At 41.1% G+C, this 25,156-nt stretch overlaps 2 protein-coding genes and 1 long non-coding RNA gene across 3 annotated transcripts in view; 2 read left to right on the top strand and 1 right to left on the bottom strand.

Annotated features, from left to right (window-relative positions):
* LOC137860954 (uncharacterized) overlaps positions 1-25,156 on the bottom strand; it is a 74,485-nt gene that overhangs the window by 48,680 nt on the left and 649 nt on the right. Inside the window, exon 3 of the long non-coding RNA XR_011099275.1 lies at positions 22,637-22,750. This is a non-coding gene — a long non-coding RNA (uncharacterized lncRNA). The remainder of the gene's footprint in view (positions 1-22,636; positions 22,751-25,156) is intronic.
* Positions 2,383-9,270, top strand: AHSG (alpha 2-HS glycoprotein). The gene is made up of 7 exons (XM_068692232.1): positions 2,383-2,664; positions 4,088-4,198; positions 5,137-5,221; positions 6,119-6,282; positions 6,575-6,688; positions 7,505-7,585; positions 8,641-9,270. Exons 1-7 carry the CDS (start codon positions 2,461-2,463, stop codon positions 8,917-8,919), a joined length of 1,038 nt encoding a protein of 345 aa, XP_068548333.1. The 5' UTR covers positions 2,383-2,460; the 3' UTR covers positions 8,920-9,270.
* On the top strand, positions 13,621-23,341 carry FETUB (fetuin B). The gene is made up of 7 exons (XM_068691820.1): positions 13,621-13,942; positions 18,006-18,116; positions 19,495-19,582; positions 20,127-20,293; positions 21,207-21,320; positions 22,248-22,337; positions 22,813-23,341. The coding sequence occupies exons 1-7, from the start codon at positions 13,721-13,723 to the stop codon at positions 23,239-23,241; spliced, it is 1,221 nt and encodes a 406-aa protein (XP_068547921.1). The 5' UTR covers positions 13,621-13,720; the 3' UTR covers positions 23,242-23,341.

Below are 25,156 nucleotides of genomic sequence, written 5' to 3'. Positions count from 1 at the left end.
AGGAATACCTAGAGCTTGATTACAGAAATGTAATACATCCTACAGTATTTGCAACTCTGAAACGGAGCAGATGTAACCTAAGAAACTGAGCAATGACAACATTTAATTTATAAATCATGGTCCAAGTCCTTCACAGTTGTAATTATATGTCACTTAGGTGAAAACCAATTTCAGTCTGCACCTGTTGGAAATTTACCTCAATGCCTCATAGGAAAAAATGGAAAGACAGAATTTAAGGATTCACAGGTTAGAAATTGAACTATGGGTTAAAAATACAGAGTAAAACGCTAACTTCTAAATACATTTATCATGATTCAAAAGATACCCACAACAAACACTCAAAGGGTGATTTTGAGACACAAAAGCTTCATCGTTTAAGTGTTCCTGGTCAAAGTCAAGAAGACAAATGATCATCCACACAATAGAACAAATGCCAAACAACACCTGATTTCAAGCAAAGGGAAGAAATCAGTCATGCTCAGAGTATTTTTTTTTTCCTGCAAGAGATAGAGACTTTCTTTTCCCCAGGAATCTCTTCAATATGCAAATCCTACTATCCAGAACTCACCTCATCCCACACATAAAAGAAGGAAATCATTCAATCTTTGCAGCTGAAGGAAATAATTTCACCTTTTTAATCTCTTCCAGATCTCCTTCATCACTTCATTTGTCCGACAGAACCATTCCTACTTATGCTGTTTTCAACGTTTCCAAATTCTAGTAGAAAGAGACATGACTCGACTTTTTTTTCACCTTTTGTCTTTTAGTCCCCGTCACACTATCATACAAGCTGAGAAATATTTATCAAAAGTGAAAACTTCTAAATGTGCTGAAGTCCTCCTATTCATCTCGAATTTGCAGCTAATTCCCAAACTCCTTGAAAATGACAACAGAGGTTCAGACACTTTAAAGCCAGAGGGTACCTTCACAATTCTCAGTCTGATCACCACCATAAAATGGATCAAAGAAACCCATGCCAAAATCCCCACAGGAAAACAACTTTTCTCCGGATTGAGCTACAGTCTTTCTAGCTAGAGTCTATCTAGAGAAAAATACTAAGCTTTAATTAAAGACCATAAATGCTGAACACATCCTCGAAGCTATATTCTGCTCAGCAAACCATTGTTGTTTTCCAGTCATTGTTTTGTACACACAGACACTGTGAAACTAACTATAAAGGAGGGGTCCAGCCCTGCTAAGCTGCTCTCTGGCTGAATCACAGAATCTCTTCCAGCAGCCTCACACGTCTCCCTTTCACTCTCTTTCTATACATAACTCTTGCATTTTCATTGCCATATTTGAAAGTCAGGTGAGGTGGCTGCTCCAGAGTAAAGCTAATCTGCATTCTGGAAGTCCAGGCACAATTTAGGATGTGGGAGATTTGTACCTCATTTCCTACTTGCTGGAAGACTGGTTTAGCTTTTAAACTGTTATGGAGAGCCACCATGGCCTTCTCTGTTTTGAACCCTCTATCGGGGTGCCTAAGGTATGTTCAGAGTTCACCTGGCACACTAAAACTTGGGGGTTTAGGGACTACAGTATCCAGCTCATAGCACTCAAATGACCTTAGATGGAAAACAAACTTTGTTTTGTTTAGGTCAGCTGAGCAATGCAAAACCATAATAATACGTGCCTAACTGGATGGGGATTTTTTTTGGGCACACATGTCTACATTTAAGCAGCTAATTTTGATCTAAGTTCTTAAAAACAATTTTGTGCCCTTTTGGATCTTATATCAAATCCTCAAATCTGTACAACATATTCCATGAAAATTTCTCCAAAACACCTGCATTGCAGAATAAAATCTGAATATCTGAACAGGAATTACTGGGAATATTCAGATTAATCAGAGAAATAAAGAGCTGATGCAAAAGATTTAGAAGCTACATCTCATTTCCTATTCCAAATGAATTCAGTGACAAAAGCTGCTATATAATTAAATTCGCTTCTGAATGTGATCCTTAGAACCGATTCAAATCCTGTTTTTTCATTTATCATGGTTCTGATCTGCCACTTTACACTGGTGTCTGGTGAGATCTGGTCCCTAACAAAATGTGTCTTGTTTACCACAAAGCTTAATCAGCCCTAGCATCTCTCCACATTTAACAGTAGGGATCCTCTTTCTCTTGCATGTACTGTACTTAGTTGGTAGAGGAGCATGTAAAAATTATCTTAATTTTTTGCTGATGCTTTCTTCTTTTTAGCAGACTTCGCAATGTCCTACCTGATAAAATTTACTTTGGCCAATATTAATCAGTCAGACTGATGTCCTAACATTTACTTTTCTCTTTTGTTGTTTGCAATGCATTCTTGGAACCGGGACAAATATCAGACATGCACTCATGCAAAGTCTGTGGTATGTACTATATAAATGAGACCCCGGTTCCAGCTACCTAGCCACCATCTGAACAGTATACTTAGACCTTTACTTCGGAGAGGGATCGATTTTCTCTGGGTGCCATGAAGGCACTACTAGCTTTAATACTGCTTGTTCAGCTTCCAACTCACAGAGCTGTACCCGCAGCTTCCCCGCCTCCCTTGGGCTGCGATGACCCAGAATCGGAAGCAGCAGCTGAAGTAGCTGTGAATTACATTAATGCCCAAAGCCACCACGGATACAAGTTTGCCTTGAACAGAATCGAGAAAGTCCGCGTGCTGCCGCAGGTAAGTGAGGAGACTGCAGGCTGAGCCCTGCGTTAAACTGGGAACGCTTGGAAATGACCAACGAGCCCTGCCAAGGGCCAGATCCTCACCTGCAGGGAATCAGCAGGGCTCTATTGATTTAAATGGTGCAATGCCACCTTGTAGCAGTTGAGAATTCAGGTCACTGGAATGCATCTCTCAAAGAGCAGAACAGAGGGGGGGAGAGAAACGTTAAGTTATTTTGGTACAATGCTAGAAAGGGCTCAGTTCACGAACGCAGCACGCCTGCTAGGGCAGATCACTCACAGTGCTGATTCATGAGCCCGGCAGCTAATCTGGAGAGAAACTGTGAGGATAATTCTCATGATGCAGGTAATATTTATTGGCTAAATGCATACCTACCGTAACTCCATGCTATTAGGGGTTTTGCAGTAGGTATGAATTTTACCTAATATCCCATTGAGCTGACAAGGAAGCTGAATGAAAGCAACCGTGGTTTGCAGTCTCATTTCCACTAAGATCTACTCACATCATTCTAGCCATCTAGAAAGGTGTAGAAATGGTCATGAATACAATGCATGCACACATTTAGAATCCTTGATTTTCTCAAAACATTGGAAAGGGCTGCAATTATTAACAAGAATGAAACTCCAGGGCTGTTTGCTACCTGACATGAGAGAGAAGATGTCATTTACAAGAGAATGAAGCAGTCATTAATGAGATTAGAAGTGTCCCCACGGTTACTTACACAAAAACACTGGTGACACTGCTTTGCTCCCATTTAATACTTTTACTCTAAAATAACTTCATTGGATTAAAAGGAATCACTCCTGACTCAAACCTCAGAGTCAATTTCAGTGCTATGGAGCCTCATTGTTGCCCTGCCATTCACATGTCTTACATTAGGGTTGAAAATGTTCAGGAACAACCATAGAAGATCCTTCAGTCCATAACAACATGAATATTGAGGCTGGAACTTAAGTGGTGGAATTCAGTAATTCCAATGGAGTAAATGGGACAGGCCAATGTGCACCAGTGTGTGGAGTTTACCTGGTACCGGGTTATAGATACAGAGTTTTTTCATCAACAAAACCAGCTATTGATTTTTTAAAACTACCCAACAAAATAAAATCAACTTAACTTATGAGAGCTGACCCACTATATGTAAACTGGACTTTCCAAAAATTATGGATCAGCTCTTTAGCTGGTAAAAAAATCAGTGGGATGTCGGTGGGACTATCTTGACTCACCACAGTTTAAAAACCAGCTCTTGTTAGTTATGAAGTTATACAGTAAGGACCTATTCAGGCACTCCAGCATATACCTGGAGCTACCCAACAACAGTCAGCAAGAGACCACAGCTCAGCCCCAGGGAAGAACTCGGGTGATGTTTTGAGAAGTAAATACCACTTTAAATACCACTTTTCTTGCTTTTTTCTCCCAGGGGCCAAATAATGAGATACTGTTTCTTGAACTTGACTTATTGGAGACCACGTGTCCCATTCTTAGCCCTACACCTCTTGCAAATTGCACAGTAAGGAGCTTCACAGAACACGTGAGTATCCAAAGCCTTACTACCTTGGTGCAAAAGTACAAGCTGAGTGTGTTGATGCTAGAGGCCAGTTATGATCAGTTAGATCATAAGGTGCAAACACAACCTTCCCTTGGCTACATGTGGGGTGTTAACTAGGGAAATTACGTCAAGTCTAGGCACCAGTGACTGCAGCAGAGCTATTCCCTTCAGCCAGGGCTTTGCCCTCACAGCAATGCTCCGCTGGAATTTACTGGCCTCAGATATTTTGTTCTTATGCAAGTGTGATCCAGCTGTGAAAAGCTTTCCCTAAGCAAAGCACTGGAAGTGTTGTCTGACTACAGGCAGCTTTGCTTCCTAAGCAGAAAGCAGAGTGAGCAATTGACAATTTAAGCCTCCTGTTTCTAGAACGGGGCTCAATTCGCAGAGCTCATGACTAAATCCACCCCTGTATTCACCAGGGCTTGGATCCCATTTTCCATGCTGGGGGAGGTAACTAACTGTTCCCTCTTCCCAGCTTTGCCTTTGACATCTCCTCCCCTGCTGGATGCTGCATGTGAGCCAGCTCACACAAGGCAGCACAGTGCTGTTACCATGGCCACTGACCAGCCGAGATTACAGCGCGAGTGTTATCAAACAGCTCTGCAGAAGGTCTTAATTCATAAGGATTCATATTCTCTGCTCTTTATGAGAGAGGAACACGAACTAAACGTCTATAACCTAGATACCGTGGCACTTCTGATACTTCTGAGATCCAGATTAGGATCTGAATTTTGCTGCCCGGGTCTGCCTTTTACAAAATCACAGACATCAGGACAGGCCTGCCAAGGTCTTTGCAATCAGGCTGATTCTGCAGGAACACTCAGCCAGGACCTGTTCTTTTGAATATAGCAATCGTTGCCTTTTTCAGAAATTCCTATCTATCTGTACAATGTAACCCTTTGATTTTTGTCTCTCTCTAGGCAGTTGAGGGTGACTGTGATGTTAAACTGCAGAACTTGAATGGAAAGCTGTCTGTACTTGCTAGTAAATGCCACTCGCATGCAGGTAAAGATTCGGGTCTTTGTGTTTGAATCTAGAGGCTGGAGCATTGCTATAGCAGTTGTCACAGTTCACTAGCCCCTCTGATTCTAAAACACTGGCAAGTACTGTGTATAAATATAGCATAAAAGAAAAACAAAAATGGATTTCTAAGCCCAGCTGCTCTGGAAGTCGCTTCTTCTCTTTTATAATTTCACTTACCTACAAACCTGGCCCCCTCTCTTAGCTCCCCTTTAACAGCTAAGATATGCTAAGACTACCTCAGGAGCACTTCCCAGATTTGACCTAGAGATGGCTGGCACTGAAGCTCTGAGGCTTTTCCTCAAGAATTTGATTCTTTGTTGGTCTGAATTTACTTGAGTTTGTTGATTTTCAGAACCCCTTTGCCAGATTCCCCTTATTTACTAAATCTGACATTTTCAATATTGCCATGGGAAAGTGAAATCTGTTCTGCATGCTCTGCATGAGAGCTCTTTGCTGGGTTTGTGATGTTTTCAGGAATGTTTTTAAAACTGGTGAGTGAATGAAACACACTCTTGCAAACACAATTCCAATAAATTAAAACACTTTAATTTTTCCACTGTTTCTTGTGTGACCTGTGGCATCTTTTCATTGGTGCCATGGATAGTTTTCCAGAAAGAAAAATGATTAAAACCTGAGTAAGAGCATTTGAAATACGCTATTGAAGCCCACAAGACTTTTGCTTGCATGAAGACTTCAGGACTTGGAAAGCAAAAGTCGTGTGAAATACTGCCATCTATAGTTTGTGCTGAAAAAAAAATCCTTGCGCTGTAATTTGGGACAGATGGTGAAACAAACAGCGTTTTGCGTCACTGCATAGGTCTGTACCGTCTTTCAAAGCAACCTCTGATGAGATTGAAACATAATCTGTTCCTACTGCAGACTCAGGTGAAGATGTTCTGCAGCTCTGCCCTGACTGCCCGCTCCTTGCGAGTCTCAACAACACCGAGGTGTTGGCAGCTGTAACTGCTGCCCTCAATGACCACAACAGCAAAACTCCTGATGCCTACCTCAGACTCCTTGAGATTGGAAGAGCCAGAATACAGGTAATTGCTAGAACTGAGTCTGCCCTTCCATGAAAATAGAGCATTTCTTCCATGGCGCTTGAGCAGTGCTAACTAGTTATGTTTGCAAACAGATCTGAATTTGCTTTAAATTGCCCTACTGAATTGCTCTTGATTTCCCAAGCATTTTGTGTCATCTTAGCCACAGGATTCCCTTCGACTTCTGTGGGAGATGCGGAGCTAGAAGTCACAACATTTGCCTTTTATCTTTCCCCAGCAGCTCTGCAGTTGCAAACACTGCAAAGTCAGTTAAACATTCTTCCTGTTTTATCAGGATCAGCCAGTGCACATGGTCTCTGTTGAGTTTGCTGTGGCTGCCACAAACTGCACAGCAGAAGAGGCTAAAGCTAATCTGGAGGCTTGTCAACTGCTTCCTGAGGATCAGTCTGTAAGTATGCCAGCACATCCATCCTGATCTCGCCAGCTCAGAGGTAGAAAAGAGGCATGCTGTGATGCACTTGCACTTGTACAGGAATAGACCTTTGTGAGAATGAAAGGAAGTGCAAGAGTTGTATACCACTATGATGCGCTTTTCAATACCTGCTTTCTAAAGCTATATCACACCTTTCTCTTCCCTCTGATGTGTCTGGGTTGAATCCTAATGCATTTGAATGTATTTCAAAAAAGGTTGAGGATGACAGCACACTTAACACAAAATAATTTTAATAAACAGCATATATATATATTATCATTGACTTTTTTTAATAAGTGCACCTGAGAAAATCAAGCTCCTTTGTAGTGGGCACTACACAAACACAAAACAAAAGAGCAGACTGTTTTATCTTCCTACAATTAAAGTGCTGTCCGTATGCTTTGGTTTCATGCATGGGTTCTTGAGAACTATACTATACACTTAATCATGCTAAAATTCTTTTTCGTTTGTTTGTTTTTTTCTGATGAAACGAAAGTGTCCTAGACAGATTCAGTGGATGGGAACCATTTACCTAGATTCCTACATATTCCTTCCCTCCCTCACATCCAAACACACAGTCTTATTCTAAAAGAATGCAGGAGTTTCCCTTATTTGGTGGTTACACATTTGAACAGTTTGGCTTTTGTGTCCAACATGCTAAAAAGCAAGCACTTTACTGCTCAGATAAAGCATGAGATGTAGCTATTCCTAAATGTACTGAAATTAAAAACTGTAATGCAGGTCTCCTCTATTTTCTCACTATTTTCTCTTGGCTCTATTATGCTTTGCCAGAATTTCGGTTTCTGCAGAGCAGCAATGGTAACACGGCCCAAAGAGGACCTCCAAGTAGACTGCGAGCTGTATGGACACCAGGTACCAAACCTCTGGATACTCCCTTCCTTTCCAAAGCATTCTCACCTACCAGGACTGTTTGAAGCAATTGTCCTGAGTTTACCTCTTTCACTGTCGACTGCATCAGCTATCTGCAATAACTTAACAGTTTAACTTTGTATCCTAAAAAATAAGATAAGGTGGCTTCTGGTTGTCCTATTGATTTCTGTGCTAGAATTGTGTCACCTCTGTCATTCATGCTTAACGTGGTTTCTTTTCCTAATTATTTGTGAGCTTCACGTGTACAGTAAGGCAAAGGGAACCAAATTCTGTTCAGCTAAGTGGAAGGAGCAGACAGGTATAAAAAATAAAAGAGCAACTGTGGTAGATCAAATAACTGGAAGCTTTTGCTGCTCAGGTCCTTAGACCTGACTGAATCCAGGGACCCTGAGCTGCACAGCTATAGCAAGTGAGAAACCTGTGTGCACAGGACTTGAGTGGTCTCACAGAATCATCTAGGTTGGAAGAGACCTCCAAGATCACCTAGTCCAACCTCTGACCTAACACTAACAAGTCCTCCACTAAACCATACCACTAAGCTCTACACCTAAACGTCTTTTAAAGACCTCCAGGTATTATACCCTGCAATTGGTTTGAGAAGAGTTAACTGGTCATTGAGTACTTCCTACAGACCAATGCTCTTGGAAACACAACAGTAATTAACTGTCTAGAAGATATATGAAAGAAAGAATACAGGTTACAGGAGCAGCTCGGTTTGAGTGTTTCACTCGCCGCATACATCACAGTGAACATTCACATAAGCACAGAATTTGATGATACTACAAATGTGTTTCTGGTTTCCTGTGTGCGTGTGTGTGTGTTCAAACCAAATCAAAACTTTCCTGATGGTCAGAAGCATTTCGTACCTGGGCTGGGAGCCAGTGTCTTGTTAGGAGAAGGGTACCTAGTAAGGTATCGATCGCCTGTAGATCAATAAAATCCTAAAGTAAAATCCTAAAGATAAATCCTAAGTAACCTACACAGTTACTGTACATGCAATAACTGTAACACACACACAAACTGTTTTTCTTTTCCAGCCTGGAGTTACCTTCTCTCACCCAGGCCAAGACACATCAGCAGGACTGGTACCCAGCCCTGGACAAGGCTTCACTAACCATAACCTCAGAGTTTCCCACCACAGCCCTGTCGCATCCGAATCCAGCTCTTCAGAGTTTCCGTCTTCTGTGCTTTCAGCAAAATCTGTAGCAAAGAGAGCAGCTCCAGAGGTTGCTCAGCATGATAAAGTACCTCGCCCAGTTGGCTTTGCGCTGCCTCCTCCTCCGTGCCCTGGCAAGGTCCGCTATTTCAAGATATAGGCTGTGTTACAGCCATGCCAAGACAGCTAACTGAAGGATCGGCGTGCAGCAGCAGCATCAACACACGGAGCACAACACCAAGTGCAAACAGCTGAGAACTTGACTCTGGGCCCCACTGAGTTTCACCCTCCAGAGAACAGAGCCGAGGCCAGGATCTTTCAAAGGCCTGCTACAAAATGTAGGGGACTGAAACATACAGCAGTTGTTTTCTCTACATACAGGGATGCTCTAGGTAAAATACAGCAAAAATTGTTTCAATGAAACTGTTGAAAGAGCTATACAACAGTTGTAGCTTTGAGATAGAAACACCAGCCGAAAGATTACTTCACAATAAAATGTTCAACAAAAGTGCTTTGGTACCTTCTCCCTGTATATTTTTTCATTTAGATGTCAAGTATCTCCTTCATGGCATTATGAGTCATATTCTGGGCCTGATTTCAAAAACAGTAAGCTCCTGCATTCCTCATCAGCTTCCCTGGGATGTGTGGGTGCTGAGCGCTGCAGAAAATCAGGTCAGTCCTTTCTTTTGATCACACACCAACAGCACTAAAGAAGTGGCAGGAAAAAAATGTATTTTTCCCTTCCACCTGTAGTGTTTCCTAGCATGTACCTCCTTTTAGTACCCACCAGAAAAACCTCAATAATTTTGGATATGACATAAAGAATAATAGGAGCGTCGATGCCTACAAAAAGAACAAAGAATCAGAACACATTCATTGCTGCACAGGCGGAAAGCATCGATACTCCCAACCACGCACATGTGTCTTCTCTGTCCTGCAGCAGATACACAGGCACAATACGATCCTGGGGCACTGTACGCCTTGTGTGCCTCTGAGGTAAAACCAGCTCAAAGGAATAAAAATACACTACAGACACGCGACTCATGTAATAGGACCCAGACAGTGATGGCAATTTACCATTGTCCTAGCAGTCAGATCTTCCCTGTATTTCTCACGTGTTACAGCCCAAATCTATTCTTGGTAGAGAAGTGAAAAGACACAGGGGCCAGAAGGATCTTTACCAGACTGGAATTGTGCAGGCCCAGGGGAGCAGTCTCAGAGACAGTCATGAATCTTTAACCAGGAACAGCACTTGCTACAAGATAATTACCATGCAGGCAGCAAAACCTGAGGAACACATGTCAGTTCTGAACTGCTTCAAATAACCTAGTCTATTCTCTTAGTTACAACCTTCTAGTATTCAGTAAGCAACACAACTAACATTTGTTCTTCGTGACAGTGCAACAGGTTCTGATACAGAAAGCTTCCGCTCTGCTGTGTCAATGGGGAAAGGAAAAGCCTTATGCATGTGTATCAGTGCTCACCTGGGTGTGTGGAGGGGAAAAAAGGGAAAATCGGCCCCAACTCTGAGCCACAGCATAATGGGATGGCGGCATCCTGCCAACAAGATCTCCCCTGTAAGGCAGGGAGATCTCCCCAGCCCCGCTGCAGGAGACATGGTACAGGATGTAAAGAAATGGCTACTACTATCTGCATTAGTGTAAATTCAGATCTGAATTACTGAGACTTCAGATACACAAGACTGGGTTTCTAACTTCCCTGGAACAAAGAGTTTTCCTAGCTTTCGGATTTTTAAAGCTAGGATTCACCTTAATTAACCATACAAATTGTCTTATATATAATGGAGTCGGTGCTACGCTATACCAGACAGCATTTTCCAGACTTAGTAAATTCTTTATCTGTTACCAGAAGCAGCAAGTTTATAAAAGGGATCCCTGCCTGTGGGGATCTCTGAACTCAAGGAACGCTGCATTTTCTTTTTGCAATCTCCAACCACACAAAGTGAGGATATGTAGCAGAGCACCTGCAGCCTCCATGCTTCACAGATGTTCACTTACACCTGGCCTAGCTACTTTTTTTTTTTTTTTTTTCTCCTAAAACATAAAAATAAATAAATAGTAGAATTGCTCTGTACTTTCTTGTGATTCCAGTTAGTAACTGCACATCATTTTTCCCCTTAACACTTCCCTCTTACAGACACATTTTCCATAGCTGTTTTGAAGCAGTCAGTTTGCCTTCCCGAAGCACAGCCCTGTGTTCATGCACCTGGACCTCAGTAACGGATTCAGAATTTAGTAATAGATGTGCTGGGCAGGGAGCGCTATTAAATGGCAATACATAAAATTCAAATGACTCCTTTCTTGAAATGCAGCATGAATAGTTTTGTCAGGTCTGCTTCACTGACTGACAATGCTTTTCAGCTTTTTCAAACTCTGTTTTGCTGAAGCATATGTACTTCATATGCTGCTTTGCCCGGACATGCTCAGATTTCCCAGCTGTGTCCATGTTTCGAGGTCAGCTACTTGAACAGAGAATTTTTTTCCTTTCCAGTGGGAGGAAGAGCACAAAGAACAGAGTCAGGGATAACAATTCCTCATTATGAGAGGCACTGACACAGCCAGTACTAACTGGCACCCATCTCCATAGAAATGCCATGTACTGTAAGGATAAAGAAAATGAGTTATTATGCTGTAGCCGCAGGGGAAGCATTCCCAGGCACAAGGAACAATGTGAGTGCGTCTGCATTGCTGCTTCTGCTGTTCCTCTACTATGGCTACAGCAGCGTTTCTCAACATTCATCTCCTGTGTCCCTTCCCTCCGGGATACAGTCCGCACATCAGCCCTCACCCTCTGCCTGAAAAGCAGCTGGTGACACTTGCGGTGGCTCAGTCTCGCAGCCCTGTGTCCCTATCTGAGTTTTCTCTGTCTGTCACCAACCAAAGCCTTCCTGGAAGAGTTTCAGCCCCGGTGCTGTTGCAGGTCTTCCTGGCTGTATGTAAAACCCCACTCGGCTTTCTACAGACTTCCCCTGTGGCAGCTTTTGCTGTCTCACAGAGGAACATCCTTTGAGCACTGATGGGTTAAAAACATGAAATTCTTTGTAGTACCAACAATATATAAATTTAATAAGAAATCTTTACAATAGCGTTAAACAGAGATAATTTTGTCCTTCGCTAGCACGCCTCCTTCCTCTCTCAATGTGGGTACAACCCACAAACCTAAAGCTTCGTGGTGTTATCCAAGAAATCCCTGTGATCACAAAGCCTCCTGTGACCAAAAATGAGGACCAGGGAAATGGCTTCCCAGCCTCTGATGATCTTTCAAGGTGAAATACTGCAGGACTGTCCCTCAGTAGAACACCACCGACTTTTACTGGGATACTCCCCAAATAATGGTAGCTGTCATTTCTCCAGATCTTCAAGGTAAGAGGTGAGATTTGCACAGCTATTCCCACCCCTCTCACGCACGGAGCTCCTGGCAGGTTGGCCATGAGGCCCACCGCTGGCATTTCAAACTGAATTCTCTCCGGACAGCATTTTCCGTGACCCTTTTTCATCCATACTCAGCAAATCACTGGAGAACCAAGAGTGGCCGCAGAGCAGTCTCTTAGCTAGCAAATCAACCTCCAAATTCAGCAGCGAGGGGAGAAGTTTGAGGAAGCAATAAAGCTGCAGAGCTGAGCGGGCGCTGTGTGACACGACGGGGGCAGCCGCTAAGCCAGGGAGAGGCTTCCCCCCGAGCTGCTGCCCTCAGCCACGTCAGGACGGTTTTGTTTAATGCTGCTGAAAAGGAATGGAAGCAGGGCAATGAGCAGTGCAAAAATAATTAAAACGGTGACATTGCTGACCAATTTTCTTTGCTCCTCAGGCCCCTAGCCACAGGCTTATGGTTCTCCTGTGGCTTCCTACGATTTAAACTGGAGTAGGCTGTGGCAGTGGTCAGAGGAGAGATGCCAGGGAGCTAAATATTAAGTAGGCAGGACTCTTCTCCTTGAGCTAGAAAGCTAAGGTCCTATATCATCTAGCCAAGACACAGTTAGGGAAAAGAAACCACAGTTCACAGAGAAATCTCTGGACTAAATCTGGCAGAGCTCTGCAGGGTGATGTGAACTGCAAACAACTGGATGTACATTTTCTTGATTCAAGGTACAAAAAGAATAATTTACAGGCAAAAAAAAAAAAAAGAGGGAGAGATGGCATAAGAAGGAAGGCACTAGTTACATGACATCAAATGAAGTTCTCCCTCTAGTTTAAATTACACACTCCCTCTTCTTTAAAAAGTTTTTTTTTTTCCTTTTTTTTTTTTTCCTTTTAGATCTTCCCCTGGACCTTTGGCTTTGAGACTAACATAATCAGCCCCAGGTCTGTAACTTTTTTACAAGCCACCTTCCTCTCCTCTCTCTGCATATAGCTTCAGACAATTCTTCATCATTAATTTTTGTTTTCAGGCCACAAAAATGCAGCAGTGTGCTAAAACTGGTGGGGAAGTCCATGTGCAATTAAACTACCGAAGGTGTAAAATCAGTCAGTTCCCTGCCCTGTTCCTGTTTCCATTCAAATCATCAAGATCTTTGTCATCGTCTTACTTGGGAGAAAAACTGGATTTTTGACATAACAGAGCTTGAGCCAGAGCTGTCCTCAGTGTAGGTTTATTTAAGCAATGCTGGCTGCTTAAGAAAGCAGCTTTTTGTGTATATTCTTGTGCTTTGTGATGAGGTCAAAGTTATATGGTCTGCCCAACATAGTCTAAATTAGAGATGTAAAGCCCAAAGGAGAAAGCGCTCTCTGGTCTCAGAGGGAGCTACAACACTTTCATAAAACTTTGTAATCATTGACTTAGTGTTTGCAGTTGTCTCTGTAGGTTTAAAGGTGATGGTCAGTACCCAAAGAGGGACCCGAGTTTATAAAGGGACGGGGCTCTGTTACAAAACTCTGCTATTTCACACAGCTCCTCCATCCCAGCCTACCGTTCTGATCTGCTGCACCGGATTCCCAAGAAGAATGTTTTTACTTATTTCAGTGCTCTTTAGCATACAGGGGCTTTGCTCCTGGGCTGCCTCTCCTCCTGCCAGCAGAGTGCCAAGCGCACTGCTGTCCCCCACCTGTGATGACACCGCAGTAGAGGAGGCGGCAGATCTGGCCCTTCGCCAGATCAATGCTGACCGAAGAGAGGGCTACATCCTCCGCCTCTATCGCATCTTCAGTGTCAGAGAACATCCTCAGGTGAGTTATTTGCTTGCTCTCTATCTGTTTCTGTCCCGAAGAGCCCTGCGTCTATCACCATTCCCTAGCAGTAGTTATTTGAACTAGGAAATATTTCAAAAGGCAAATGTAAATTTACCTTCACAGGACTCCAGGGGCAATGCCAACTTTATGCACAGATGACTAGAAACAATTTCATCACCGCTGTGGGCAATTAGAGAGCAAAGCTCAGGCATGATTCTCTGCTGCCTGCCCCTGGTATAGCTCCAGGCATTGGTTCAAATTGGGTATGAAACACCATTACTCCGATTTAGTTTCATATTCACCTTCCTCCCACACCTCCTCCCACTGCCTTGTGCAGTTGGAGTGCAAAGGCTATCCAGTCACTGCACATTTTGCACAAAGGATGTGAGCACTAACAGGCTGTGGTGGTTTTACCTTGCTAGGCAGCTGAGCTCCACCACAACGCATCCAGCTCGGGACCAGGGAATTCCTTCACAGTTTTCTAAATGACGACTCGCTCCACAGAAGAAATTCAGAACTAGCTCAAGTACAAAAATTACAAAGGGAATACCTGTGGAATATCACTCTCATAGCCTCAAATATCTTCCTTCCCTATGCGCACTTAGTTTATTACTAATTAATGTTACAAAAGCTGAATGGCACTAGCAAGGGACAACCTGAGACAAAGGCACAAAGTCGTAAGGCACAGTGCAAGCACACCGATAACATTCCTTACCATGCTTGCTCCCTTCTGGTAAACTTATCCGAAGGGCAAAGAGTTCTGAACCCTAAAAGAAACCGAGGCTTACTGCCAGATGCTTAAAGATCTGTACCGGTAAGGACATGACACTACAACCTGCTGCTCTCACAAGGACATGGTTTCTGCAGACATGCTGTGACCTCCAGCAATGCGTGATCTCACAGCTAAAGATACACACCTTGCTCTCTGTTCTCCCTCTTGCTTTGCTCAGGTGACAGAACAAAGCAAGTGGATCAGGTCTCTGGAGAGTTTTTGCCACGTAGGACAACTCCCCGCGAGTTGGCCCAGCAGCCACACCACCAGCCACGGAGCTGGGCACCTCACCAGCCCTAGCACCAAGGGCGTACCAACAGGGGAGCCCAGCACGTGGCCAGAACTCAGTCTGTCATGTCAGCCCCTAGCGAAAGGTACCCTGTCGGGGTTATTTGCTACTGACAGTAATTAGAACAACCCTATGGCCACCGAGGCTGCAGCATGCTGGGTGCAGCCATGCTGCAAACCACTTGACTCATCTCCTTGCTTCTCCCTTCACCTGTGCCAAGGCTATCTCAGCACCAGACAGCTCTGTGCCTTATTTGTCTATTTGGTCTGTTACTTAATTCCCTAGAGTCTTAACTTACCTCCTTAGGGCCTAGCTTGTTCTTTGTTTCCATGGGAGTTTAATTTACTCTTATTCTTATTTTTTTCATCTAATATGCTTATCCTACAAATTAGGTGTTTCGAGACACTGTGTAATAGCACACTAGACAATCTAAGCCCTTTGTCACATTTTTGCTGCAGCTGAACACAATACATAATAAGCAGTCAGCTATGTCAGGGATAATTACGGAGAGTAACAACTTTATGCAACCTTCTATGCCCCTCAAAAAAAAATCAAGAAATCTTTTTTTCTTTTTTTTATCAGTCTTTTTTTTTTTTTTTTTTTTTTTTTTTTTTTTTTTTTTTACTTAAGATAAAAGCATTTTCAAAATGACTTCGAATTCTAATCTGCCCTTAAGCAACTTGTGGTTCAGTTTTGCTCTAATTGAAACTAATAAGCCATCTGCTATTAACTTATATGTAAGTAGGACAGAGCTTTTCTTTCATACAAGATACTCATGATTAACTTCAATGACAGACACTTAACCAAAATTACAAATCACGCCAGAATGCTCCATTTCTTTCCCTTGCACCAGAACTCCCTGCCACAAAGGCAACGCTGCGCTGCTGCCAAATCTCTTCTGGCTCCAAGGCTTCCCAGCACACGTGGCGGCGGCAACACTAGCATCAGCAGTATCAGAAGGGATCTTTTTGTCAATGCAGAGACGACATAAGTTTTTATTCAATACTAAGCAGAAATCAAAAGGCCCTTGCATAACGGTCTTTTTATGAAAATTAAAATAAGGATAATGAAACCTTCAGAGAACTGCTGAGCTCTGAATAAACCCCAAATTATCCTTTCCCCAGTAGAGGATGATACATACTGAAGCAGGTAGACAAAAAGATGTGTAGATTTTATAATAACCTCATAATAACCAGCATATTAGAGCTGGTATTAAACAAGAGAGCTACAGGAAACAGGAAATACAGTTTGGTCCACCCTGGCTGCATTTAATACTTCCACAATCACCAAGCTTTTCAATCAGTCTTCATGATTCACTGGAGTAAATCCATCTAATGTCAAACATATTTGATTGTAAGAACATTTCTTTAATGTGACCTGCGTGCTTTTACCTCCAGAATACCCAAAAGACCAGTCTGAAAGCTCAAGTCACCAATCCCAACTTTGGGACTCCTTAAAGACACCACTTTCCTTGGCTATTACTTTCTCATTGCTAATGTAGGGATAGCCTTAATAATGTTTTTTTTGTTTGTTTGTATGTTTGTTTTTTCCTCATAGAGGATATATTTAAAGTTACATCTTGAAATGAATGCTGCAGTACTCAAAAATAATTACACTTTCAGTAAATGGCAACGACTTTTTGATAAGTCTTCCTTTCAGTTTACCAATTTAACCTATATTAGCCAAAACCTTAAGGAGACCATGATCGTGGTAAGGAGACCAAGATCATGGCACTTAGGTGCACTGTATGTAAACAGAAAATTATGGTTTCTTCCTTCCAGAGAAGGACCTATACAGCCAGGTGTGGGGATACTGCCATGCAACTGTACACAGTGCTGCTGCACCTCAGCTTCACTCTTTGCCTAAATAGCTTTTGATCTTTTCAAGACTTTTAGACTGTCAAAAAGAAATCAAAACTGAAGTCAAAATGGTATGGATACAAACCCCAGACTTCTACAAGGCTCTTACACCATCAAGTGTTTTCTTTTCTCCATAAACTAGTGAAATCAACCACAAAAGAATGAATGCTCCTCTCATTTATTTTGTTTTATCCCCCTCTTTAACAAAGAGATAGTCTCAGTCTGAACATGCACGTAACACTCACGTGTACATTCTTTAGTTGTATAAATGACAGCTGGTCACTTTCCAGCTTTCCACTGCAGAAAATAAAACATGATCCTAATAAGCTGAACCAGGAGTTGCACCATGTAGCATTTTATTCCTCAGTACTAGATCATGTAATTGCTATATATATTGTGGTGTACTTTTAATCTTTCCTTGTCCCCTCCCCATGGAAACATGTTTGCCCAGATCTTAAGCCCTAATTGCTTTTTGCACCTGCGCTGCAGTGAACTGAATAAAGGTTTCAGTGGACTTAAGCACTGGTTCAGAAAACAATCACTGGACTGAAGATTTGAGTGAGTCTGGAACATCCATGTGTATATGCAAGGTGCCTCATAGCACTTTCTGGTATCTGAGAGAACATTTAGATCATCTGCATCATCACAGTCATTGTCTCTTTGCAGTGCAAAGCATTCATACTTGAAGAAGACACTACTCCAAAAAATAAGAGCTTTCTATTTCTAATGCCTACTGGGAATGTTCCATGTCAGCAGTTTATTATTATTTGTAGTAATTATTGACGTATTCTTAATGCAGGCAAACTAGCCCGCCTTTCAAATCTAATCATAAAAATGCAGTTGACAATGAAAACATCACCACATTTAGTTCTTGTTCTTGGGTTCTGGTTGGTCTGAGAATCAGAGGGATAAACTGACTCTAAAAGACTGTTTCTTCTTTCAGGTGTGACCAAGCCCATTCTCACAGGACCTGACACTCCTGATTTGCCTCCATTGAGAATTTGTCCCACACATTGTTCAGTTCTCAAGATTTTGTGTGCCTAACCTGTGTGTTTTGTGTTTTTCCAACTCTCCCTTTGATTCCTTCTTACCTCATTCTGTACAAAACTGGGATATGACCCTTTCTTTTTTTGTGCTCAGGAGATCACTGGTTCTGTCTTCTACCTCATTTTGGATGTAGTAGATACCAAATGCCATGTACTCAGCAAAAAATTGTGGAAGGACTGCACAGCCAGACCTGCTCATGAAACTGTAAGAATTTTATTTCATATTTAATCTCAGGTATGAGAATTACTCAGGTAGTACTGATGACAAGAAAATCCCCGCACAAGCACTTTCAGTAGGCAGCAGAGCTTAGTTAGAAAACTCATTTTTAAGGTTCAGAGTTTTCCTTTGTACTATCTAACCTATTTTTAGAATAGTAAGATATATTCTATAAAATGAGAATTGCAAGTTACTTTTTGACCAGAACTAATAAGCAGATATATCTAAATAGCTATGATAGGACACTGTGGTTTACTTTTTACAGCAAACCTGTTAATATTTTGTTTTGACAACAGACTGTCAAGAAATAAATAAAAGAAACTCACCTTCATATAATGTGATTTTTATGTACTTTAATTCTACTTTTATTCCAATAACTTTGCAAAAATTGTACTAAAAAGAAAGTCCAGCAAAATGAGTTGCGAAGAAAGAAACTGATATAAGACTGTTGCTACCAGTGACCAAAATGATCCTGAACAAGTGAAAAATAAACTTAAAGAATGGAGGTTGACAGGTTGACTAGAAGATGCCTTGCATATGGAAAAAGAAAAAAAAAAAAAGTTGCTGTAATTAAATTGTCCTAGACTGCTTCTAAAGTCAGTTACCATTTTTAAACTATAAAAAAAATAAATAAAATGGAAGAACAAAATAATTCAGCTCACTTCCACTTACAGCACTTTCAGCAGCAAAGGGCGCAAAGAACATATGGTCAAAATGGCTTCTATGAAGCCTAGAAATATATGTCTGAGAGGCCTTGATTATTCATATGGCAATATTTAAGAAGCACTTGGAGGACACACGTTTTCAAACACAAAGACACAATGGATATTAATAGGCCATCATTTTTTTTGTCATAAAATCAGAGTTACTTGGTGTGCAGGGGTGGCATTACTGTGCCACAAGCTGGTTTAGCTTCACTCTTTCTTGCTTCACAGGGAAAAGGGGAAAGCCGGAAGACAGGTGACTGGTTCCAGACACTCCGGACTGGTCCCCAGCTTTAGGTTGTCTGGGTTCAGTATGTTGACCCAGCTACTGGTGTGGGGGGCTGCCTAGAAAAGCACTCTGTGGCACTTGGGCAGCTCTCAGCTGCCAGAAGAGTGGCTCTGCATAGCCCTCCTGCAGTCAAGCACTGCACCAGGATTACTCAGAATTATGCTGACACCAGGGGAAGACCTGGGCTTTTATTTCTAATGGGGTTATTCAGAAGAGAAATGTGCTCCATTCCCATTTGAGTAATAACACAACTTTCTTTTTGAAAATAATTTCATGACTGTAAGAAGAAAACTAACCGCTTGCTGTCTGGGTACTAGATGATCATTGCAAGGGCTGCAATATTTATTGTTTCTACGTGTTTATATTGCTTTAGGTTTATGGTCAATGTAAAGCAATTATCTACATTAATCAGTCAAGAAAAATTGCTCATCTGAATACTTATGAGTGCGTTCTACAGCCAGGTACATCTTTATTTAATACGATCACTTTAAAAAAGGACTAGAAAAATAGTTTGCCATATAGCAATAGTTTAAATTTTAATTGTGATTATGGCAGCACAGCATTTCCATTAGCTTTCAACCGACCTAATTTTCTCAGGTCAGTGATCATAAGACCAGTGCAGTCCTGCAGCACAAAGCAGTGCAGAGAATAACTGTTTTCAGCTCTGGGAAACCCTGCAGAGCTTCTATGTGGGCTTTTACCCTCTGGTCCAGAAAGCATTTTTATGGGTTTGCGAAGGGCAGGCTAGAACAGCAAGCCTGTTCTTACTGTCAGTAGGTTCAGCTTTTTTATGCAGTGTCTCTGCCTGCATCACAACATTTTTATGGGTCTGCACGTTAATAAAGATTCAAAAGTGTTAAATGAATCCAACCACATATTGTTACTCCAGGAGACAGGAGGGTAAGCGGGCTGGGTTGGGGGCACAGATGTGTTTGGAGTGACCTACACTGTCAACATGCTCTACGGTTCTTCTCCTTAATGACATTGTTTTGTTTGAATAAAAAGTTCCACCCAGATATATTTGGGCAGTATGTCCTGACTGCCCAGTTGATGACTGTCCAACTGAGCCCAAATATTTGGAGGCTGCTGTTCAAAGCCTTGGCAAGTTCAATGAAGAGAGTGAACAAACTCATTATTTCTCTGTCCTCAATGTCACAAGAGCTTCAATGCAGGTAAGCCAAAGCTCATATGACCTGCTTTAGCCTTCAGGAAGTAGGAAACCTCTTATACTTCCTATGATTTGTTATGTTTCACAGACTGTGTAGAAGTTGTATATGTTTAGTACAGAGATTACTCCCATGGAGAATTCTGGGAAATCTGCATTAATCTAAGCCTCTGACTCCATCTGTCGCAAAAAGAACAGCTTTTTCACAAAGCTGAAGATACAGATTTGTGTTCCAAAGTTTAGCAAAGCTTCACTGTGAGCTCTTTTTTCCACTGAATTAATGACTCCCAATTAGAAAGTACTTAATAAAGCACAGTCACTCCTTCTAACACATACCTGTGATACACTAAATGAGTTAAAGCATGGTTGAAAATTAATTTTAGGCTAACAGAGAATTAGCGATCACCTGGCTAAATACTGTTTACTACAGTAATATCCAGTCTCTCTAAAACTCATTATGTATAGATAGCAAGGTGGATTTCACTCTGTCTCAAACGGTTAGGTAAAGTGCAGTATTTAATTGCTCCCATTTTCAAACCCAGGGGTACCTATATTTCAGGTGTGGAAAAAGCGATCTTCTTCATTAAAGCAGCCTGAAATGATCAACAAGATACTGAACTGAGTCTCTGGATATATAGTTCTATGTGGGTGCATACTTCTTATGAAAACCAAACTTGTTTGAACTATAGCTAAAGTGAGTCATTAGGATTGGGCATATGTAAGAAGTAAAAAATAACCAGGCAATAAGGTAGCACTGGCAAAAATCATTCTCCTGTAATACAGCTAACAGCAATACCCCAAATATAACCTGCTCCTTCCACACTTAGCAGGAGTTTTACATCCATTTCAAGGGCTGTAGGACGTTTTCTCCTTCTTGACAGATGCACAAGGGCTAATTCAAACTGGTTTCTTATTAACAGTGGGTCATCGGTCCAGCATATTTTGTAGAGTTTGTAATTCAGGAGACATCCTGCTCCAAAAGTGACTCGATTGCTGACATCTCCAAGTGCAAGCCTCTTCCATCTGAATTAGCTGTAAGTATACACAACTGTTTTTCAGATAATATGGTTCCTTGGCAAATACTTGTCCTGTTGCTTTGGTTCTCTGCTGACAAGAATCACACCCCACAGATCTTTCTATGGGTTGTAGCTTCAGCTCGCATGTATACAAATTACTTTAGAATAGAAAAAACATTTCAGTAAAAGCTCCAAATTCTTACCTAGAAGTCCATGAACAAAGAAAAAAACAACAACAACCAAACAAAAAACACTGTCCAGAAATGTGGGTAGCTTTACAAAAGAAACATTCTTAAGGCTTTCTTCCAAATAAACTGATACAGACAAAGAATTGCAAGCAATGTATAAAGAGCCTCTCCACACTACAATTGAGTTAGCTAGGGAAAACATTTAGGAACTACAGAAAATAAGTAAACAAACAAACAAACAAACAAACAAACATAAGAGAAACTGAAAGACTAAACGGACATGCTGACAAGAGATTCTATTTCAAGTCCCATCTCAACTGAGATCCCAGACATGTTACTTACAGCCCAGCAAATATATAGTTGTTAGAAGAAACGTCTTGTCATGGATTCTTCCACTTGTATGATTTGAAATTGTTTTTGCCTAAGAAATATCATTATGTTCTATTACACCTTGCCTAAATGGGGATATTTTGCTAGCACACAACTTAAGCATGCTGTTGTAGTTGGATCTTAAGTAGCCAGCTCATTTTCACTCTTGTGCTACCTAGCCCTCCTTTGCAAACACAAAGCCTTTTTCAAATGCTGCCTTTCTTCGTAAGCTTGCCAATCCCAAAATAAAAGTGCCCAAGCTGCTTATCCCTTCAAATACATGTAGAAGCTATAACTACTCAGCCTTTCTTAATCATCTATTTTACAAGATAAGAGCTCAATATCAGTGCTACAATGTGAAAATAATACTTGCATTTTCTTCTTCCAGAAAATGGGTTTCTGCAAAGGCTCTGTAGTAAAAGGCGACTTGGAAGACAAACAGTCTGTCACAGTATCTTGTGAAATCTACAGTCCTCAGGTATTTCTTAATCTAATCTTAATATTGTAAGACTAACACTCCTTTGGAAAACAAGAATCGAACTCTTGAAAGCCCAGCCATTTTTAAGTTTTCTTATTCACAAAGATATGGGCTTTGAGAAAGTGAAAAGGCCAAATCAGGAAGAAATCTCTCTTGTGATAAAGCAGACTGTTGCTAGGTGGATAAAAAGGTAAGAGAATAAGTGTAGAGTCAATCACACAGACTGTGTTTAGAACGCTCAACAAAGAAATCGTAATAAATAGCAAAGGGAATACAAAGTGTAATAACTGTGCAGTTACCTAGGATTCATAAGAGGTAGTTTCATCGGTCTATCCTTGGAGCTTCTGTTCTGCAGCTGGTCTCTGAAGACTAGAAATGCAGCAGATCCTTAGTATGAAGGGTGACCTTCATATCTGAAAAAAAAAAAAAATTGTAACAGCTTCAATATAAGTGATGTTTATTGCCTGTTTTTCAGGATCCTGTCACTGAAGAAGAAAACCAACAAACTAACCAGCAACCTGGAGAATCCAGTCAGAATCAACAACTAGCTTCCCCTTCAGAAACCAATCCTTTCTCCTTACATCTAGAAAAAACAGTGGGCTGGGTTAAAATTCTTCCTCCTTCAACTGAGGATATCTCTCCCTATAACCTACCTGAAAGTCAAAAAGAACATGAAAATAGAAAGCCAGTTCCACCTACGGCTGTAGGATCTACATCCAGTCTGCCAGCCCCTGATGGAGAAAAGACTCAAGGAGACAAACCAGACTTGACGAAACCAGTCACTGCACCAATTATTCTCCCCTTCCCCGAAGAACTTTCTCTCTCAGAATCATGCCCAGGAGAAGCAAAGGAGAAAAACTCCATCCTACATCCTTTGCTGACTAGAAAGCCTGCCAACGTCTAGGCAGCAGCCAGTCCCCTTAACCACCTGCCACAAAGTGGCTACGTGGTCTTCCCACTTATGTAACATCTTTAAATAAATAAATTGCTTATCACAATCTTCATCTTTGGAGTTCTCAGTTCTCTTTGGAACAGCCCAGGCTGTGCTCTCACTGTGCTGACCCTGATCCCCAGCAGCCAAACCTGTGGGATAGGGATGCTCTCAGGGCCCTTACACAGTTACACTCTACATAACAGTGTATAAACAGGGAATAGGACTTCCACACTGTTTAGCATTAAAAGCTAGTGTTTTTTTTTTTTTATTACCTTATAGGTCAGTCTCTTATAATTACCCTTATTATAACTATATAAATATTATATATAACATTATAACATATCACATCATCTTATTATACAATTCATATTATTATACGATACATATTCCATTGTATTTTATTATATAACCTTATAATTAATCCTATTTATTTCCCAAAGAAATCAAGGACGAAACTCCATAGTTTGAACATAATCTTACTTTTACTTCTGCAGTTAATTTTGCAAGAATTGTACATTTTCTACTGTTTGTTCATAGTGTTTCTATTTCATCCATAAAAAATACATGAGCCCCTGTCAAGAAAATGATTGGTGTCACAGTGAACAGCACAGAACAAGAAGAGGAAAAAAAGAACAAACAATCTTTAAACAATAGATGACTCAGGGAATTATGTTATAAATTACCTAATTTGATGCCTTTCTTCAATATGACTGCCCATTTGAAAAATTAAACAGCATTGTAAGTAATGAATGGGGGTGGGATTTGGAACACAGTAATGATGTGAATATTATTTTTAACTGATGAGATGTATTTTACACGTCTTTGATTATTTACACAGCATTTATTTCACCTTTTTTTTTTTCAACCCTCCAGAAGAAATTCTGAATTATTATAATGAAATATTATAAAGACATAAACAGAAGAAATACCCTACTGCATCAGAAGAGTGGTTGATCCAACCCAGTATTTCTTTCTCACTGTGGCAAAATGATTATGGTTAGGAGAAGCATATAAGCCTGCCCCCCCCCTTCTGCAATCCATTCCCCTTCTACATTTCTAGTATCCAGAATCATTGTACTAGGGATTTTAAAGAGTACTTCTCTGCTTAGACCTAGTATCCACTTGTATCAGCTTTCCAAGAACTTTTGGAACTTTTTTGGTCCATGCTGTTGGAGCATGGACCTGCTGTCCATGTGTGGGAAGTGTGTCCGTGAACTTTTCTAAACCAGTTCTGACCCTGCTGATATTGTTTGTCTCCACATCGTTCTGTGGCAAAGAGTTCCGGAAGTTTACTACTACTACATAGAGACATACTATTTTTATCTGTTTTACGCTGATTCACACCAGTGTTAGGTGCACATCACCATCATATTATAAGATACCACATTTGGCTTATATACTACCAGAGAACTAGTAAGTGAATTCCGAACTAACTATAAAGGAATGCCACTGCTTTGGCTCTGGGCATTTTTGAATGTGATTTCTCAGATGACAGACATGCTAACAGTTGGCTTTCATTGAATAAGAATTAATGTAATGAGGGTTAAGTGTGATTGCCCACAATATTTCTTAGTGTTTTTCACAAAAATAAGTCAAAAAAAACCCTTCAAAGTCAAACATGTAAACCCAAGTCAATTATGCAGGTAGCACCTTTTTCTGTAAGAAGCTGATCCAATCTCTCACACCAATCTGGATTTGGAAAATTGATCTGAATCTGACTTTGTCATTTTGGGCTTACGTTGACTTTTTGTATTTTCTTATTCAGAGGTTGAATTTTGTACTGAAACCTTAGCCACTCCCTGACAGTGTCATTACTACCATATAAGAAAGTCTTGAGCTATCCTAAATAAAACATTTTGAATAAAACAAGACAATATCTTCTCCT

The sequence above is a fragment of the Anas acuta genome, chromosome 9 (assembly GCF_963932015.1).
Source record: "Anas acuta chromosome 9, bAnaAcu1.1, whole genome shotgun sequence".
Lineage (NCBI taxonomy): Eukaryota > Metazoa > Chordata > Aves > Anseriformes > Anatidae > Anas > Anas acuta.
Note: the sequence above shows the minus strand (reverse complement) of the source record. Positions and strands in the feature narration are given on the sequence as shown.

Bases quoted from the DNA above. Each gene is read 5' to 3' on its own strand.
- AHSG (XM_068692232.1), top strand. From the start codon at position 2,461: ATGAAGGCACTACTAGCTTTAATACTGCTTGTTCAGCTTCCAACTCAC. The intron at 4,199-5,136 runs GTGAGTATCCAA...GTCTCTCTCTAG, and splicing joins TAAGGAGCTTCACAGAACAC to GCAGTTGAGGGTGACTGTGA. The intron at 5,222-6,118 runs GTAAAGATTCGG...TTCCTACTGCAG, and splicing joins TAAATGCCACTCGCATGCAG to ACTCAGGTGAAGATGTTCTG.
- FETUB (XM_068691820.1), top strand. From the start codon at position 13,721: ATGTTTTTACTTATTTCAGTGCTCTTTAGCATACAGGGGCTTTGCTCC. The intron at 20,294-21,206 runs GTAAGCCAAAGC...TCTTATTAACAG, and splicing joins TCACAAGAGCTTCAATGCAG to TGGGTCATCGGTCCAGCATA. The intron at 21,321-22,247 runs GTAAGTATACAC...TTCTTCTTCCAG, and splicing joins CTCTTCCATCTGAATTAGCT to AAAATGGGTTTCTGCAAAGG.